The sequence below is a fragment of the Schistocerca gregaria genome, chromosome 2 (assembly GCF_023897955.1).
Source record: "Schistocerca gregaria isolate iqSchGreg1 chromosome 2, iqSchGreg1.2, whole genome shotgun sequence".
NCBI lineage: Eukaryota > Metazoa > Arthropoda > Insecta > Orthoptera > Acrididae > Schistocerca > Schistocerca gregaria.
In genome coordinates this window covers 473710619-473730566 of record NC_064921.1, presented here as the reverse complement: position 1 = coordinate 473730566, position 19948 = coordinate 473710619, and the positions used below count along the sequence as shown (strand labels likewise).

Sequence of the window (19948 nt, the reverse complement as noted above, 5' to 3'; positions counted from 1 at the left end):
GAATGACTTCCATGGTATAGAGGGAGCTGTAGAGGGCAAAAACTGTAGAGGAAGACAGAGATTGGAATACGTCAAGCAAATAATTGAGGACGTAGGTTGCAAGTGCTACTCTGAGATGAAGAGGTTAGCACAGGAAAGGAATTCGTGGCAGGCCGCATCAAACCAGTCAGTAGACTGATGAAGAAAAAAAAAAAAAAAAGGGGGAGAAACACACACACATATATGCACAACCAGTCTCCTTACATTGTGTTCAGTCAACTGGCAGCTCTTTCTTGGCCCATGGTGAGTGTACTGGGGCGAGGTGTGGGGTGCAGGGTGGGGTGGGGTGAGTGATGGAGAGAGGTGGGAGACAAGAAGGGGGCTGGAGGGAAGCATCCAGCGGTTCATGGGAAAATGGGGAGCCATCTGTTGGCTAGCTAGGAGTGCAGGTAGAGGAAGCACCTGGCAGATAGCTGTGCATGCAATTTCACAGGCTAAGGTGTGAGACGGCAAAGCACACAACTAGCTAACATGTTTTGGGCAGGGGTACTGGGGCAAGGTATGGTGTGTGTGTGTGTGTGTGTGTGTGTGTGTGTGTGTGTGTGTGTGTACAGGAGTGATGGATTTGCTGTAAGGGTAGTTCCCATCTGTGCAGCTCAGGAAAGCTGGTAGTGATGGTGAGGATCCAGATAGTACAGTTTGTGAAGCAACCATTGAAATCTCGCATGTTGTGCTCTGCTGCATGTTGCACTACTGGGTGGTCCACCTTGCTTTGGCGACAGTGTGGCAGTGCCCATTCATTCTGGTTGACAGCTGGTTGGTTGTCACACCAGTATAAATGTTGTGCAGTGGTTGGAGCTGAGCTGGTATATAACATGGCTGCTTTCACAGGTGGCCTGGCCTCCGATGGGGTGGGATAGGCCTGTGATGGGACTGGAGTAGGAGATGCTGGGTAGATGGATAGGGTTGGTCTTCCATCTGTGTGTTGCGGCAGGGGATTAGGGGTGGGAGTGGTGTAGGGATGGACTAGGTCACTAGGATGTTGTGGAGGTTGGGTGGGTGGCAGAGCACCACTTTGAGAGTGGAAGAAATAACTTGGGGAGGATGTTCCTCTTTCTTGGCATGATGATGGATAATCAAACCCCTAACGAAGGATGTGGTTCAGTTATTTCACTCCCATGTGGTATTTGGTGACAAGGGAGGCACTTCTTTGTGGTTGGCTGAATATAACACACTTGATTTCAATGGTTGCTTCAGTACCCGAGCCATCTGGATTCTCCCCTCTACCACCAGCTTTTCTGAACTGCACAGATGGGAGTTATGCTTACAACACATCCTTCACTCCTGTAACCTCCCTGGCCTAAACTTTATTAAGGTAAGTCACAGTCCCACCTTCCGCCCACCCCCACCCCCCAACATCCACAACCAACCAACAGAGTGTGTGTGTACACAGACCATCCCCGTCTCAGTTCCCCCGCCCAATATGTGTAAGCTATACTATGTAATCAAACGTATCCAGACACCCCCAAAAACATACTTTTTCATATTAGCTGCATTGTGCTGCCACCTACTGCCAGGTACTCCATATCAGCGACATCAGAAGCCATTAGACATTGTGAGAGAGCAGAATGAGGTACTTCGAACATGGCCAAATGATAGGGTGTCACTTGTGTCATATGTCCGTACGCGAGATTTCCACACTCCTGAACATCCCTAGGTCCACAGTTTCCAATGTGATAGTGAAGTGGAAATGTGAAGGGACATGTACAGCACAAAAGCATAGAGGCCGACTTCATTTGTTGACTGACAGACTGCCGACAGTTGTAGAGGGTCGTAACAGTTGTAGAGGCAGACATCTATCCAGGCCATGACACAGGAATTCCAAACTGCATCAGGATCCACTGCAAATACTATGACAGGTGGGTGGGAGGTGAGAAAACTTGGATTTCAGGGTTGAGCGGCTACTCATAATCCACACATCACGCGCTGGTAAATGCCAAACACTGTCTTGCCCGGTGTAAGAAGTGTAAACATTGGACGATTGAATAGTGGAAAAAAATTGTGTGGAGTGACAAATTACGGTAAACAATTTGGTGATTTGATGGCTGTGGGTGGCTATGGCGAATGCCTGATGAATGTCATCTGCCAACCTGTGTACTGTCAACAGTAAAATTTGGAGGCGATGGTGTTACGGTGTGATTGTGTTTTTTCATGGGGGGTGGGGGGGGTGGGGGAGCTTTCACCCCTTGTTGGTTTGCTTGGTATTATCACAGCACAGGCCTAAATTGATGTTTTAAGCATCTTCTTGCTTCCCACGGTTGAAGAGCAATTCGGGGATGGCGATTGCAGCTTTCAAAACGATCGAACACCTGTTCATAATGCACGTCCTGTGACGAAGTGGTTACACAACAATAACATCGCTGTAATGGACTGGCCTGCACAGAGTCCTGAATCCTATAGAACAACTTTGGGATGTTTTAGAACACCAACTTTGGGCCAAACCTCACCGACTGACATTGATACCTCTCCTCAGTGCACTCCAGGAAGAATGGGCTTTCATTCCCCAAGAAACCTTCCAGCACCTGATTAAATGTATGTCTGTGAGAATGGGAGCTGTCATCAAGGCTAAGGGTGGGCCAACACCATATTGAATTCCAGCAGTACCAATGGAGGGCGCCACTAACTTGTAAACCATTTTCAGCCAGGTGCCCGGATACTTTTCATCACATAGCGTAGTTTTGTGCTGCCATCTTATGTCGTAGTCTGTGAAATTGCATACCCACTCGTCTGCCACCTGCCTCTTCTACCTGCACCCCTAGCTCGCTGACAGATGGCTCCCCAGTTGCTCAAGAGCTGCTAGATGCTTGCCCCTAACCCCCTCCCTGCCTCCCAGTTCTCTAAGCTCTCTCCATCCCTCACCCCACCCTACCCTGCAGCCAGACCTCACCCCAGTACACTCACTGTGGGCCAGGAAAGAGCCGTCAGTTGCCTGAGCATAATTTAGGGAGGCAGGCATGTGTTTATGAGTGAGTGTATGTGTATATGTATGTTTGCAAGTTTCTCCTACAGCTTGAGACAGGAATTTTATTCTGAAAGCTAGCAAAGCAAAGTTCTGTAACTTTTGTTTGTGTACCTGTCAATGACACAGCGCTTCTGCCTTTCGGTGAGTCATCTCCTTTGTTCCTAAATAATTCATTATTCTCCACCATAACTTTCCATACATTAAAATAGTGTATCAGCATACACTCACAGATGAGAGGTTCTGCACCTAGTTAAAAAAAAAGTTAAATCCAGATGCAGGTTGTACTTTTTTTGTCGTCATGGAGGAAGCTGCAAATGTTTGAAACTCGAGAAGTTAACCCTTTCACTTTCTTCAGAGGAAAAATATTTACAGAATTCTTCATTTGGAGTGTAGTTATTTATGGATCAGAAACCTGCATATTAATGAAGGAACAGGAAAAAATTTAGAAAACTTGAAAATCTACCGTTGGGGAAAAATGGATAAAATTAAATAGGCAGAGAGGTTAATGAATGATGAAGTATGTGGAAGGCTAAGGAAACAAGAATCCCCTGAGGTATGACATGCAGTGGGCTCAGTATTTCAGTGATCACACTTGTCATCACTGTCAGGTGTGCTAACAAACTGTCGTCGGGGAGGGAATAGGGAAGGTGAGGATTACATGACCAACGTGTATCACTTCCCCTTCGTGGGGTGTTCCATATGTCATCTATGCCTGAGGGTGTACATCCACAGCTGAGTAGGTGATTGCATCGGCATTTGTGGCTCTTCCAGTAGGGTGACGTGGTGCGGCAGCTTGGATGTAGGCAATCTGCCCACTCCAGCTGACAGTTCACTGTGTTTGCTGAGTGTCTTCTTAATTACACCCAGAACTGGTTCCCAAACCTTTCTGAGGCTATAGCTGCGGTTCCAGATGATAACATGGCCCCTAGTAAGTATTTAGGTGGCTGTTTAAGAACCTAGTCTCTTTCTCCATAACTTCTTTACCTGTCTCCACATGTTCCACTCTAGTGGTAGGGTGCGGAGCATGGCAACTCTGCCATTGCATGTAAACGTTTTTTGGAATGCTTTTATGAGTTGTTCCTTTTCCAGGGGAGACACACTGTAATGTGAGATGTTCCTCTGCATCCTAGTGTTTCAAGCATCACACTCCCTCCACAGGAAATGTATTCCAGTAAGGACTAAAGGAAACAGCAAGGGAAAAGACATTGTCTTTTGACATAATTATGTATGGTGGTAGTGATGGTGGTGGTGGTGGTGGTGATGATGATGACAGCTTGCTATGATTGGTTACTGGTGGATATAATCCTGGAATTCACTTTAAGAGATTCAAGTTATGCACTGGGTGCCTAAATCTGGATGATGATTTGCACTTAATTCCTCCTGAATGTCAGTCTAGTGTCGTAACCACTTTATCGCTTTCCTCACACAAGCTCAGTCAAGTAAAGCATTTGCAAACACAGGCAGAAGGTGTCATAAACATTGTCTTCCAAAACTAATGTTTCCTTTATGTATAAAAAGTAAGGGTGGATTGGTGTAGCTGTGAGGAATTTGAGTGGTCAGGAAGCAAACACTGCAAAGTAGTACAGACATTGAATGTCCTCCAGAAAGGTAGACACTGGAAAAATATTTCCCACTCTTGAACCGATGCTTTAAATTCATTGGCCACACATCTTCCTGGTGTAAATACAATGTAATTTGTGGAGACTGGATCATTTCACGAAAGCTCACCTTCTGCACTTCCATCTGATTTATCAGTTGTGGAAATGACCACCCTCCCGATCCTTGAAGTTCCCTATTCTAATTAAAAAAGGCAAAATCGGTGACCTGAATGTCTCCAACTGATTCTCATATTTTGAAGCTTGAAAAAATCTGATTGTTTATATCCTGTCTCAGTGATACCAACCTTTGCCACTACTGTGATCAAATTGTTTGCATTAACTTGATTAGTTACTCCCTCAACATTGCTCTCTGGGAGTCACTCAACTAAATTAGACAATGGGGATGATAGGATCTTCCCTCACATGGTAGCTGCAGCACCATCTAATGTGCATTCTGTCAGAAGAATACTGGCCCTAAGAGAGCATCTGGAGCGGTCTGTACGTTAGCTCGCACAGATAATCATCAGTGAGTAGTGTCGTCTCCGTACCACATTGGAAGCAATAGCAATGCAGTTGTGAAATACCCAAGTGATAAACAATTGTAAGCTTTATTTGCTTCCAGGCAGGGCGGCATTTATATACAATGAGATGACCACCTGAACCTCCCTCCTCAGTTTTCTTCCAGTTTGGGATTTCATTGAACCTCACTCCCTTTGGAGATTGTCCGGTTGACTAGTGTCTTTCTGACCTTGATCTTTGTCTCCTCACTGACTCATTCTCACCTCAATTCCACCTGCTGTGCTTTTCTAGCTATCAGCTATAAAGTCTCTATCCCTAATCATGTGGCTTTGCTACAGTGGTCCCTACACAATGCTCTTCGTAGTAGTGACTACTTGATGGCAATTTGTCACTTCCTTGTCACCACCCAATGGGATGATTGCCATGCTGGGCTCCTTGAAGCCGCGTGGGATTAGCCGAGTGGTCTAAGGCACTGCAGTCATGGACTGTGTGGCTGATTCCGGCGGAGGTTCGAGTCCTCCCTCGGGCATGAGTGTGTGTGTTTGTCCTTAGGATAGTTTACGTTAAGTAGTGTGTAAGTTTAGGGACTGACAACCTTAGCAGTTAAGTCCCATAAGATTTCACACCCATTTGAACATTTGGTTCCTTGAAGAGCCGCTGGCAATTGTATACCTCTGCTGTCATCACCACCCCTCTCTTTGAGATTGCATCAGTGGGTTTGTGAGAGACTTTTCTGACACATCCATCCGTTTTGATTGGTTGGTTGATTGATTCAGGGGAGGGGACCAAACAGCACGGTTATTGGATTAGAGAAGGAGGGCAAAGAAGTCAGCCGTGCCCTTTAAAAGTAACCATCACACTATTTGCAAGAGATTTGAGAAAATCATGGGAAACCTAAATCAGGATGACCAGCCGCAAGCTTGAACTGTCATCCTCCTGAATTTGAGTCCAGTGTGCTAACCACTGCGCTACCTCGTCCAGTGTGCTAACCACTGCGTTACCTCCCTCGGTCACTTGTGCCACTGGAACTGCTGTTCCTCTTGCTATAGGCCCCCTCCACCACCAGTTGGTAGCATGGTAAATCAAAGTTGTTACAAAAGTTATTCAGGATTGTTGTCGGGCCCAGCAAAATCTCATGTGACATCCTTCATAGACAACCCTCATCACTTTTAAGCAGCTGTGCACTAAGACTGCTATCTAGTTAAACACAGTAAGAAGAAATGTTGGGAGTGCTATGTCTTCTTCTTTGGAACATATGCCTCTTTATCCCAAGCTAAGCCCTGTATTCTTCTGGCCCATCAAAGATCAGCAACTGCTCTGTGTGTCTTCCTTCATGGTGGTATTTCTACTGATGTGTCAGTTCTTGCTGAACACTTTGTGACAGCATCAGTATCCTATTCTTACCCGGCTAGCTTTTAAATGCATAAAAGGCAAGTTGAAAACATCTACCTATCCTTTATCTGCCATCACACTGAGTTATACAATGAACCTTTCACTGATTGGAAACTCCTCCCTGTTTAGTACACAGACCACAAATTAAGATCAATCTATTTCAAGGACCTAAAGTTGCAGTTCTCCCAATTACCTTTTGGCATCTGTCCTCTCAGCTCTTCAGGAGTATCAGGATATCATTAACATTAACACTCAAAAAACCATGAATAGGAAATGATATGTAAGTTTTTACATCTCCCACCAGTCAGAAGGCACATTTGTTGCTGGGAATCTGTAGTATTTTTATGACAGAGCTGATAGCCTTTAACAGAGTCCAGTATTTTATTAAACAGACCTCTCTGGACTGCATTTTAATTTTTAGTGACTCAATGAGAGTTTCCACACTGTTGGTTGGTGCTGCTCTTGTCATCTTGTGATATCTGCTATTCATGATGCTCTGTCTGAGCTTAGTCATATTGCCTGCACACTTGTCTTTCTCTGTCTCTCAAGTCATGTGGTGTCCCAGGTAATGAATTGACCACCATTTGACTAGAGAAGCGATTACTCACCCAACAGTCACTTTGATGAGCCCAGATGCATATTTGTGATTGCAAATATGACATCTCCTCACTTAAAGATAGAACAACGCAACAACATTTCATGGACTACTGTCCCATCTATAAAATTCCACACTATCAAGGAGACTACTGCTGTTTGGTGCACCTCCTTCTACCCTTTCTGGAAGGAAACCACTACCATGTGTTGCTTCTATTGGTCATACCAAATTAACACACAGTTTCATTCAGTGTAATGAGCCACCTCCAAGTTGTGGATGTGAAACCTAGCAGACAGTAGATCACATTCTGGCAGAATGCCCCTTCCTGCTGATTCTGCGTGCTAAGCAAGATTTTCCAGATTCTTTGCATCTAATATCAGCGGACAACTCATGGACAGTTCTGTTGGTTCTCTGCTTTCTATGTGAAGGTGGTTTTTATTCACAGACAAAATGGTTTAAACTTTTTCGGGGCAGGAGGATGGTGGTTCACGATGTTGGGGCACCTCCTGCTGCATGCTGGATCTGGGTTGCACTCAACCCTACTCCCTTTGCCAGCTGCCTTTCCCATCCCTCTTTTAGACTACTTTAATTGCTGTCACCCTTTTTTCTGCCATATCTTGTTTTCTGTTTTAGGGATAGCACTCTGATGAATGATGGGTGTTGTTTCATTCTTTAACACTTTGGCTATAATGGATTGGTGGGACAGCTGTGGGAGGGATGAGTCCTTACTTGTATTATTATGAATGTCCCCACTTAGAGGCAGTCTTTTCTCTACAACTGTCTTCTCCCGTAATGGAACTGGCTGGTGGGGTTTCTCTTGCCACAGATGCGCACTGGGAGAACCCTCATCTGAGCTCTAACTTGTGTACTAACCAAACTCAAATAATTTTATTTCTCTATAAATTATTTCTTAGCTCTGGCACCAGTATTGCTTTCAGCACATATTTTACCACTCCTGCATACCTCCATAATTTGATCAAATTTCAGCCTGGTATCAGTAACTCCAGATGAAATATCTCTTGACTAAGGATGTTAATGACCTTGTGGTTTAGACCTTAACCCCCAACCAACCAGCCAACCAATCAGTCACACTATATTATGGTGTGTGGCGGAAGAAACTATGTAAACAACCATCACTTCCTCTTTTCTGTTCCAGTCATGAGTGGTGTGCAATGAGAATGATTATTCATAAGCCTGTGTGCAAGCCTGAATCTTGATAATCCTACTTTTCTGGTATTTTTGTGAAATATATGTAAGAGGAAGCAATATATTGGTTGGTTCTTCTAGGATTGTATGCTATTAGAATTTTAACAACAAACCACATTATGGTCGACAATACCTCTCTTGAAATAAATGCCACTGAAGAGGTGTGAAAATCTCTGTGATGTTTTTCTGCTTAATAAACAAACATTTGATGAAACATGATGTTCTTCTTTTGATTTTTTTCTATTGCCCGTATGATCATATATGGTAATTGTCCTAGACTAATGAGAAGTACTCTAATACGACAACTTTGGTTTTGTAAGGTGCCTCCTTTGTTACGGGTGAGCTACATATCCTAAGGATTCTTTCAGTAAATATCAGTCTGGCCTCTGCCTTTCCTACAATTACTTGTATGTGGATGTTCCACTTTAAATCGCTATATATTTTTCTCCCAGATATTTAATGTATGTGACTGGTTCCATTGACTGTTCTGTGATCATATAGTCATACAATAACAAGTCTTTATGGGTCTTACACGGTATGTTACATTTAAGTATGTGGAGTTTCAACTGCCATCAGTCAGTTTTCTGAAGATCTTCTTGCATTTCACTGCAGTTTTTAGTATTGAAGCTTCCCTATGTGAAAATGTCATCTGTGAACAGTTTCATAGAGCTTCCAATATTATCCACTAGGTCATTTATATATACTGTGACTGTAATACTCCTCTGACAATTCCTTGGGCTACACGTGAAATTGTTTTTACAGTGAAAGATTTCTCTCCATCAGGAATGACAGTATGTGTTCTGTTTGCAAGGAGCTCTCTAATCCAATAAAAAATCTGATCTGATATTTGTAAGCATACTTTCTTGCTCATTATGGAACACTGAGTAACTGTATTGAATGCATTCCAGATGTCAAGGTGTATGGCAACAAATAGGATACTTGTGTCTACTACCATGTTAAACAGTAGGTTCCGATATAACTGCCTGGGTAAGTCAGGTTGTAGGAAGGTGAAGGCATACCACCTACAATAGGACTGTGCTTAGTAAAATGTTGTGTTGTTCAAACAAACCTTCTGATGGAACAAAGCTCTACTTTTACTAATTAGTATAGTATCATTTTAAGTATATTACAAAGAGAAACAAAAAATTCTCTCTCCCTCTTTCTCATTTACATGAAAAGAGGCATTTGAATCACAGACTGTAAATGTTGTCAGTTCATTGTGTGTGTGTGTCCCAGGATGGTTGGTCATTACTTACCTCCGAGAAATGTAGTTCACGTATTGTCCATAGACACATTAACAGTAGAATACTGTCTCCTAATAATTTTATCATTTTCGCAAATGAATTCTCCTTTTGATATACTGGTATACATCTTTTGAGTTTTTTGTTTTCCTTATGTTTCAGCTGTACAGAGTGCATCAGTTCCTTAGTAATTCATTTTTGTCAGAATTTCCACGTTTGCTTATGCTGTATGAAAATAAACAATATTGCATACTGGAATGGTAACAAACTGAATATTTGTTTCTTTATAATGCTCCTTCTTTTTGTCTAACACTTCAACTTTTTTAGGTACCTGAAAAAGAAAAGAAAAGATACAGTTCCCAAGGACACTGAAAGTGACATTGAAAGTGTAGCAAGTGAGGAATTTGAAGAGATGATTGATAGTATGATGGGTGTAAAGAAGGGTGATACTGACTTCGCTAATGAGATTGCTGGTAAACTTACATCATCAGAAAAAAAAGGTCAGTAGTAGCACAGCAAATTTCAGTCTTCAGTGGAAATATTATCATACTTTTGTGTTATACAATATGGAAACTATCTGTGAAAATGATCAACAATCTGAAAATATTTTTGATGTGAATAAAGAAATTCTACACATTAAGCAACAGCAGATGAAAACCACGAAGAAAAATTAGGAAAAAATACTGCCATCGTTTGTGAAAAAATTTCCACTGATTTTGAGTACTGGAGGACTTTTGGTGTATCTTTAAATCATGCTGGTCTCTTTTTGTACAACTCTTTCATCTGTTCTACTGGAAGGATGAGTCTGTCCCCTCAGTCCATCCCAATCATAGAGATTATCTCATATAGGACATTATTCATTGTTTGAACATATTTTATCGCAAGTAGTAAAGGTTACAGCAATCGGTTCCAAATAACATTTATTGCATATCCAGATATGGGTCACCGTGTGGCCATCTTCAGTGCTAAAAGACATAAAGAACCAGTTACAATAAGGTAATGTGCATGTCTTATTACACTGTCCAGTCACATTAATGTGACCACCTGCCAAAGTTTGAATAACAACTTTTTGCATTGTGCACAACTATGAGAAACAAAGATTCAGTGAGGTTCTAGAAAGTACTGACAGGGGTGTGGAGTCATGCTTAGCTCAGTCCTGCAGCCAGCTGTGCTACCTTTCTTGGTTGATGATTCATGGCACACATAACCTGACAGAGGTGTTCCCACAGACTCTCAATTGGTTTTAAACCTGGGGAGTTAGATGGCCAGGAGAGAGTGCTGAATTCATCCTGGCACTCTTTGAACCACGCACATATGCTGTGAGTTGTTTAACACATTACTGGTACATGCTGTTGTGCTGCAGAAAAGCAAACTGCATATAGAGGTGGACATGGTCTCAAGGATAGACGCACACTTGTGTTGATACATTCTGCCTTCCAGAATGACAAGATCCCCCAGAGAATGCCACAAAACCATTCCCCAGATCATAATGCTCCCTCTTCTGGCCTGGCCCCTCCCAGAGATCGTTGCAAAGTGTTTGCTTTTGGATCTTTCATGCCCTACACGCCAACCGTCATCTGTCTGATGGAGCATCTGAAAGGGCACATGTCACGAATCAGTGGATGTTCAGTTGGCAGTATTTGCATGCAAATTCCAGTGTTTGTTGCCTATGAACAGCGGTCAGCATTGGTGCATGAGCCAGGCACCTGTTGCGGAGGTCCACACACAGCAATGTTCGCTGAATGGTTGTTGCGGGGAGACTGTTGGTATCCATGGTTCATCAGGGCTGTCAGTTGGTCAACAGTAGCATGTGTATTTACATGTACACATCTACAGACTCATTGTTCAAGTCTGTCATCTATGGCCTGTGGCGCACCACAGTTGCCTCGGTGCCGGTTTGGATAGTACCACTTTGCGATGCTTGATGTGCTTTAACCATGGTGGCATGTGAACATTTCACAAACTCAGCAGTTTCAGAAATGTTTCCACCCTTGGTCCGGAAGCCAGTGATCATACCTTTCTGGTCATCAGATAAATCGCTTCATTTTCACATTACAATGACTATACCGTTTACGTACCTCAACCCCCCCCCCCCCCCCTCAACATGCGTTATGTACCCTTCACTGCTAGTGCAGCCTCCTGCCACTGCATCATGTTGACGTAGAACATAGGCGGTGGTCAGATTAATGAGAGTCGACCCTGTAGATGTACAGTTGTATAAGCTTTAAATGTGAGTCAGTCTTAAATACATAGCAGGAAATGTAAGTTAAAATATTTAAAACCACTTATACAGGGTGGTCAGAAACAGTCTGAAAAACTTGTAAGGGTGCTGCAGGCTAGGTTGTGCTGAGAAGTAATTGTGAAGAAAGAAATTTGATATGTTGTGGTATTTCAGAGTTAATAAGCCGTGAAGGTAGCCAAACAGGCTGTTGCACTCACAGGTTCAAACAGCTTGCCAGATACAATTAGTGTTGAATGTTCTCATACTGTGGATAATTGCACACAAGACTACTCAGCCTGTGGCTCGGGCTCAACCCTTACTACCGTCCCATGTCAAGAACGCTGTCTCTGGTGGGCTGCTTGAATTTGCATGCATAATGGCCTGATTGGCTGCTTCAGTATTAATTAACTCTGAAGTGTTGCGATGTTTTGACTGTTATTTCTCACCACAATCCATCCTGCAACATCCTTAAAAGTTTCTCAGACTGTTTGTAACCACACTGTTAACACATAGTCCCGACTGGACTATTCATGCCAAAAGTTGAGTTCACACAGAGCTTACTGTTGACAGTTACATAACTGCAGATTTCAGTATATGTCATACCAATCTGCAGCACCCGCATTACAAGCGTGGTGCGTTGACAACGTGCCTTAACTTTATTTTACAAATCTAATCACCAATTAGCAACAGGAGACACATACACAAAAAGGTTTAACTTATGGAAGCTTCTGGAGCCAGTGGCTCCTCTTTCCAGCAGAAGAGTTGAAGGGGAAGGAAGATGGGTGAAGGAAAAGGACTGGAGAGGTTTAGGAAAAGGGGATACAGTTTTGAAAAGTCATCCAGAACCCCACATCAGGGGAGACTTACCAGATGGGATGAGAAGGAAAGACTGATTGTTGGGGACTGCACTGGATGAGATTTGAAAACCTGACAGCTTAAAGGTGGAAGGCAGGGTAATGTCCAAGACAGAGATTACTACTAAAACATTGTGCACAAGTTAATTAGAGTGAACTAAGTGCATTGTATGTATCAGAGATTGGGGAGGGGGGGAGACGGGAAAAAATAGACAGGTCAGAAAATGAAAGATGTAGAAAACTAAAATGGAGTGAAGAAGAGAGTAGTTACTGTGAAGAAATGCTGGGATAAAGAAATTAATGTAAATTTAGACCAGGTGGGTGATGAGAACCAAGGACATGTTGTAGCGCTAGTTCCCACCTGCGGAGTTCTGAGAAACTGGTGTATGTGGGAAAACTCCAGATGGAACTTGTTATGAAACAGGCACCAATGTCATGACTGTCATGTTGTAGAGCATGCTCTGCAACAGGATATTTTGTGGTGCTGGTATATGTCCTCTGCCTATGCCTGTTCATGCTGACTGATAACTGAGTGGTTGTCATGTTGATGTAAACAGCCAAACGGTGGTCTATGACGTGTGTCGTTTCACAGGTGGCTCTCCTCTCGATAGTATATGTTTTGCCAGATACAGGGCTGGTGTAGGTTGTGGTAGGAGGGTGCATAGGGAGTAGGAACCATAGGGTAGGGAGACGGATGCAAAGGAGCATAGAGTCTGACAAGGATGTTGTGGAGATTGGGAGGGCAATGAAAAGCTATTCTAGTGTGATGGGCAAAATCTCAGTCAGGATGGGCCTCATTTCAGGGGATGATTTTAGGAAGCCGTTGTCTTGTTGAAGTAGCTTATTAATAATTAAGACCAGGATAATACTGAGTGATAAGTGGTGTGCTCCGAAGTTGTTTATTGGAGGGGTAATCAGTACCAGGGTGGCCTGGGAAATCTGCTTTTGAACTAGGCTGATGGTGTAATTATGTCCAGAAAGGCTGAGGTGAAGTGGTGGTATATTGCTGTAGAAAGTCTGCATCCAAACAAATACATTTGCCTTGAATGCTAAGGCTATGTGTGAGAGGACATTTGACATCGAAGGGATGGCAACTGTCAAAATGTAAGTACTGCTGTTTGTTAGTAGGTTTAATGTGGACAGGAATGTGTAGCTGTCCTTTGGCAAGAATGAGATCAACATCAAAGAAAGTGGCATGGGTTTCAGAATAGGACCATGTGAAATTTAATTGGGTGAAGACATTTAGAGATTCCAGGAATTTTAATAGGTCAGCCTCACTACAAGTCCATATGGCAAAGGTGTCACCAATATATTTAAACAAAACCAGTGGCTGAAGGCTTATGGATCCCAGGAAAGCCCCCTCCAAGGGACCCATGAAATAGTTGGTAGATCTGTTTTTATGTCTGCCCCTCAAAGGTGAAGTAATTGTAGGTAAATATAAATTTGATTAAGGTGAGCAAGAAGGATGTCATAGGTTCGGAATCTGGTGGGCACTGGCTGAGGAAATGTTTAGCAGCAGAGAGACCATGTATGTGGAGGGTGTTGGTAACCTGCTTCGGTGGATCTAAATGTAGCATTACACAATAGAACTGAGTCCTGAGTATAGTTCTATTTCTGATGTAATGTCAAATTAGTATCCAGTCAGCAATTTTTATACCTTCAGCCCTTAGAGTGTCTAGTGGGAATGATTTTTATTTATTTAATATATTGTAAAATGGTGTTTTATGAAATGATCTTATCTGACATGATTTGCTATATTTTTAAATCTACTGTTGTATAACTCATTGCAGTTGAGGGAATGCTTATTGTATCATTACCTTTCAGACATTAAGAGTGAAAGGAGTGGCAGCATGTAGAACTCAACATGAGCGTATTTCTCTATAATTTTACCCTCATGCATATTATGTGCAAGGTAGTAATATGCTCCTAAACACCTCTCATAAGGCGGGCTCCTTCAATTCTAAGAATAAACTTCCTGTGATGGATATTGCATATGTTTTTGAGTCTCCCACAAAATTTTGTTGACACATCTGTGGCAATCCACAGACCCCTAAAATAAAAATAATAACCAAGACTGGATTGGGAGAAAATCTAGTAGTCACTTCTAGTATAGTTGTTATGTTCTCTGTTTTGAAGACTGGTTTCACGTAAAACTCACACTAGTGTACACTGTGCAAGCCTCTTCTCCTCTGCTGTAACTCCTGCAAACTCCATCCATTGGACCTGCTTACATTACTGAAGCCTTGGTCTCCCTCTACATTATTTTACTCCCCACACTACTCTCCATTATCAGATTGAAAATTCCTTGGTGCCTCAGGATCTGTCCTATCAACCAATCCCTTTTTTTAGTCAAGATGTGTCATAGTATTATTTTCTCTTCAATTTCATTTGGTACCTCATGATTAGTTATCCAACATACCCACCTAATCTACAGCATTCTTCTCTAGCATCAGAAGCTTGTACTTTCTTTCTGTCTATGCCATTCACCATTTTGGTATCACTTCTGTATAAGGCTACTCTCAAAACAAATGCCTTCAGAACAGATTTCCTAACACTGAAATTTATATTAGATGCTAACAAATTCCTCTTTCCAGAAATGTTTTTCTTGCTGTAACCAGTCTGCATTTTATGTCCTCCCTGTTTTAGCCATTATCAGTCATTTTGCTGCCCAAATAGGAAAACTCGTGTACTACTTTTAGTGTCTCATTTTCTGATCTAATTCCTTCAGCTCTGACTGAAGTAATTTGTCTACATTCCAATACCCTTCATTCGTATTGTTGATTTTCGTCAAATAACTTCTTTTTAATTAGCTTTAATGTCCTTTTTGTATTTCTTTTTGGTTTCCTTTATTGTATGCTCAGTTTACAGAGTGAACAATATTAGTGTCTCTTTACTTTCTCAGCTGCTGCTTGTCTTCGGTGTTCAACTCTTATGATTGTAGTTTGGTATCTGCACGTTTGATGTAATCTTTTGTTCCTTACATTTTATCCCTGCTTACTTCAGAATTTCAATGGTTCTAGTTAAAATTTAAGATATTTGCACTAGAAATAAAAATAAAAAAAGGTGGCAGGAGTATGTATTTACAGAAGAGGGAAGAAACTTCAGTAGCTCTTGTAGCATGGATCTTACATAACTCCAGTTCGTTTTCAGCGAAGTTTCTGAGATGACTTATACAGAGAACATTATTTCTTTGATGTAGAAAATTTGTTTGTCAAATCATTCTCACGTTTATGGGCAGCAGGGAGTCCACACCTACATTGGTGTAACACTTTAAGTGGAGAGTGGGTGGCAGCTGTTATTGTATCGAAATTGAAAATCAAATAATTTCCCCAAGCATGGTAGTGACCATGATGCAGGTTCATACTACTTGTCTATCCTACAGCTATCCCTACAATCCATAAACTACCAATAATAGTGAATGATGATATCAAGGAAAATAAATACTAGAATAACAATCTCAAACATATCTTGAAATTATAATTATATTCTCCAATAATATTTGTATAATTTGCCTATCCCATGATGTGAATTGCAGTTGAAATCCCGTTCACGTATGGACATAGTTTTGACATTGAAATCCTTTCATTTAATGGTGACAACAACATTGGCAAGTGTTACATAAAAAAATACTTGCAGCCATTCTCTCCAAGTCTAGAACAAAAGTATTTTGCGTTCCTTTTTTGTGTAACATAACTTAATGGAATAATGTTGTCATAGCCCAGAAGGCAGCCAGCTGTATCACTGTGTGTATACATTATTACTGGCGTGCTGTTCATGCTTGGCATAACATTATTAAACATTATTTATAGCATTCAAAAGACACGATATAAAAAGGGATAGTACAAAAAGGGGTCATACGCCCTGCTTCCTTCAGAACTTCAAAAGATTCTATTCTAGTCAACATTGCCAAAAACTTTGTCTAAATCTGCAGGTGCTATAAATGCAGGTTTGGCTTTCTTTAGTCTACCTTGTAAAGTCACAGAGGCAGTATTTTCTCAGGTAGCCAAAATGATTTTCTCCAAGGTTAGCATCTATGTCATTCTGTTCTTCCGTATAATTTGTGTTTGTTATGCAACCATGGCTTATTAAACTGATGGTTCAGTACTGTTCACACCTGTTAGCATCATCCTTCTTTGTAATTGGAATTATTTCATCCTTCATAAAGTTAAAGGTGTTTTGTGTGCCTCATATGTCTTGCAGACAGAGTGGAACAGTTTCACCATCATATTTTCTGCCAAGGATCTCAATAATTCTGAGAGAATGTTGTCTACTACAGGGGCTTTATTTTGACATAGGTCTGCCACTCCTGTTTGAAATTCCAGTTTATTTCCTAGCTCGTATTCATATACTTCCTCTTACTTTTCCATTATGTCTATATTGATGTGCTATGTTATCATAAAACGCTCTCCATAAATCTCCACATGGTATTCATGTTTGAAACAACTAGACTATTTATGTAAATTTGTGGTAAGATGTTATAGGACCAAGCTGCTTAGGTCATCGGTCCTTGAAGGATGACAGAGAGAAGGTCAAAATACTAAATTCCTTTTTCTAATTTATCTTACTGAAGAATATCATACTAAAATTCCTCCATTAAATAGTTGCACAAATGTCAAAATAACAGATAAAGAAATAATTGACCACAGGATAGAAAATGAACAGAGGAAAGACCGCTGGGCCTGACAGGATACCTATGCAATTCTACATAGATTGTGTGAAATAACTTGCCCTCTTTTAGCAGCATTGAATGGTAGGTCACTAGAGGAGCGAATCATTCCCATTAGTAAGAAAAAAACACAGGTCATTCCCATTTACAAGAAGGGTTATTGAACAGATTTTATGCTCATGTATTATGACATTTTTAGGGACTGCAATTCTCTTTGGTAATCAACATGTATACCACAAGCTATAATCAGCTCACTTGCTCTGTTCATCCATGAGACCCAGAAGGTAGTAGATACCAGCACGCAGGTTGATCCATTGTGCTTTGACTTCCAGATAGTATTCAACACAGTTAATCACTGTAGCCTAAGAATAAACTATGAGCATATGAAATATCAACCAGCTGCGTGACTAAACTGAAGAGTTCATAGCAAACGGAGCACAGAGTGTCATTATTGACAAACGGACATCTTCAGGCATATAAGTAACTTAAGATGTACCCCAAGAGTGTGTTATAGAGCGAGTATCTATCATAGTATATATTGGTGACCTAGTGAATAATGTCAGGAGTTCCATGAGGCTTTCTGTGGATGACAGTGTTTTATCTAGAGCAGTCACAAAGCTAAAATAATGTAGCAAAATGCAGGAAGACCTTAAGAACATTGACATTTGTTGCTGGCATTGGCAGTTTAACCTTAACATAAAAAAATGCAATGCATCATGCATAAATAGGCAGGCAAACCCTTTACAATCACTATAAGCAGTCATGTTCATAAATATCTTGGAGTACGAGTATGGAATGTGTGGAATGACCATGTAAAATTAATAATTAGTAAGTTAGTTGCCAGACAGATTCATTAGAAGAGTCTTCAAGAAGTGTAGTCAACCCACAAGAGAGGTAATGTACAAAACCTTCATTTGGCTAATATTTGAATAGTTCTCAACAGTCTAGGGTCCATAACAAATGGGACCAATAGAGGAAATAGAGAAGAATCAAAGAAGAACAGCACATTTGTCACATGTTCATCTAGTAAGTGGGAAAGTGTATGGAGGTGCTTACTAAACTCCAGTGGTAGATGCAACAAGACTGGCATTGTGCAACATGTTGTGGTTTACTGTTAAAATTCTGATAACATGACACATTTCACCACTTTGAGTGATTTAATTTATTTACTTATTCATTTAGTTTTTAATAGGGATGCGGGTTGTTGTTCATGCTGGGTGCACATTCATTGTCATGCTATGTTGTGACCCATCATCCCTTCCTGTGGTATTTTTATTTCTTTATCTTCGCAGACTTCTCTTAACAACTGCCAAATGTATCAAGATTTATCGCATTCATTGATTCGTATTACTGTCACTTTTGTTTTAATTCTAATAATGGTTTGGCTCATCACTTACATTGACAGTTTGCTCTGCTTCTTTCTGCATTTTGTGCCAAGACAGGTCATGAAATTTGCTGAAAAATAACTCACTCCATGATCTGAAAATCCATTTTTTCCATTTTCTAAAATATTTTAAGTTCTTGGAGTTTCCTGCTTCCTTGTTTTTCAGTTTTGTACTTCACTTCCCTACAACTCTATTTGTTGAGTTCATTACAGGTCGATGTTAGACACCAGTATATTTATTTTCCTAGGTAATATATTTTTGCTTCTAATTTTCCCTTATGTTTCCGTCTTCAGGTTTTTCTCTAAATAATAATATTTCTTTCTTCTGTTGCATCATTATTCATTAGCTGATATCCTAGTTCCTGATGGTCATAATAACCTATGATTTTTGTATATGGCAATGTGACCTGTTCCTTACATTTGGATAGTTTCTCTAAATTTAGAACATATTTAGTTACATCACAACAGGATCAATGAACATAAATCTGATTATTTTGTTTCTTTCTTCTTTTAGGTATGGTAGATTTAATGCACTATATTGCTCATCATGTAAGCTAGGAGGCTTTGCCCCTCTGGGCTTAGATTTTTGTTATGGTCACTAGTTGTTTATATATGTGCAACGAGTACTCAATAAGCAAGTACTTATTACTGTACTCCTGAAACTTATTGTGCCCAGTAAAATAGTTCTTTTTTATTATAAGTACAATCTTTTTTTATCCATTTTCATTACATTTATAGTATTTATAGATTTCTGCAAATGAAAAACTTTAATTTGGGAATCAGTGGTGCAAATTGTATATTAAATATTAATTTTAAGCTGTGTGGTATGGATTAAAAATATGCATGCATGTGCATGCATGTACAAAAACACAACACACACACACACACACACACACGTTCACAGAGAGATGGTATTCACAATGTACTGTAAGTATTTCTTATGTGCATTCCCCCGGATCCACATTATGCCCGTTTCACTCATAAACAGACCCTCTTTGGGCATAATGTGACATCATAATCAGATATGTGATAACCTGTAACCACCGTCAAGCATAATGTTATGGACCAACATCTGCTTCAACAATAAATCAGACAATGGAATCTCCAGATTGGAAAAACAACAGTATTAGGGAAAGGATAGATTACTTCTCACCATAAAGATGCCGTGTTGTGTTGCAGACACGCGCACACAAAGAAAAGAAACTGCTACACATTATAGCTTTTGGCCAAAGTTTTCCCCAGCAAAGAAAACACACACACATTTACACAAG

The 19948-nt window shown here is 40.9% G+C and overlaps 1 protein-coding gene across 1 annotated transcript in view; it reads left to right on the top strand.

Moving 5' to 3' along the window:
* The window catches only part of LOC126326497 (CCAAT/enhancer-binding protein zeta-like), a 177542-nt gene that overhangs the window by 101939 nt on the left and 55655 nt on the right, over positions 1–19948 (top strand). Inside the window, exon 13 of the mRNA XM_049995645.1 lies at positions 9880–10052. Within this exon, the coding sequence (XP_049851602.1) occupies positions 9880–10052 (173 nt within the window). The remainder of the gene's footprint in view (positions 1–9879; positions 10053–19948) is intronic.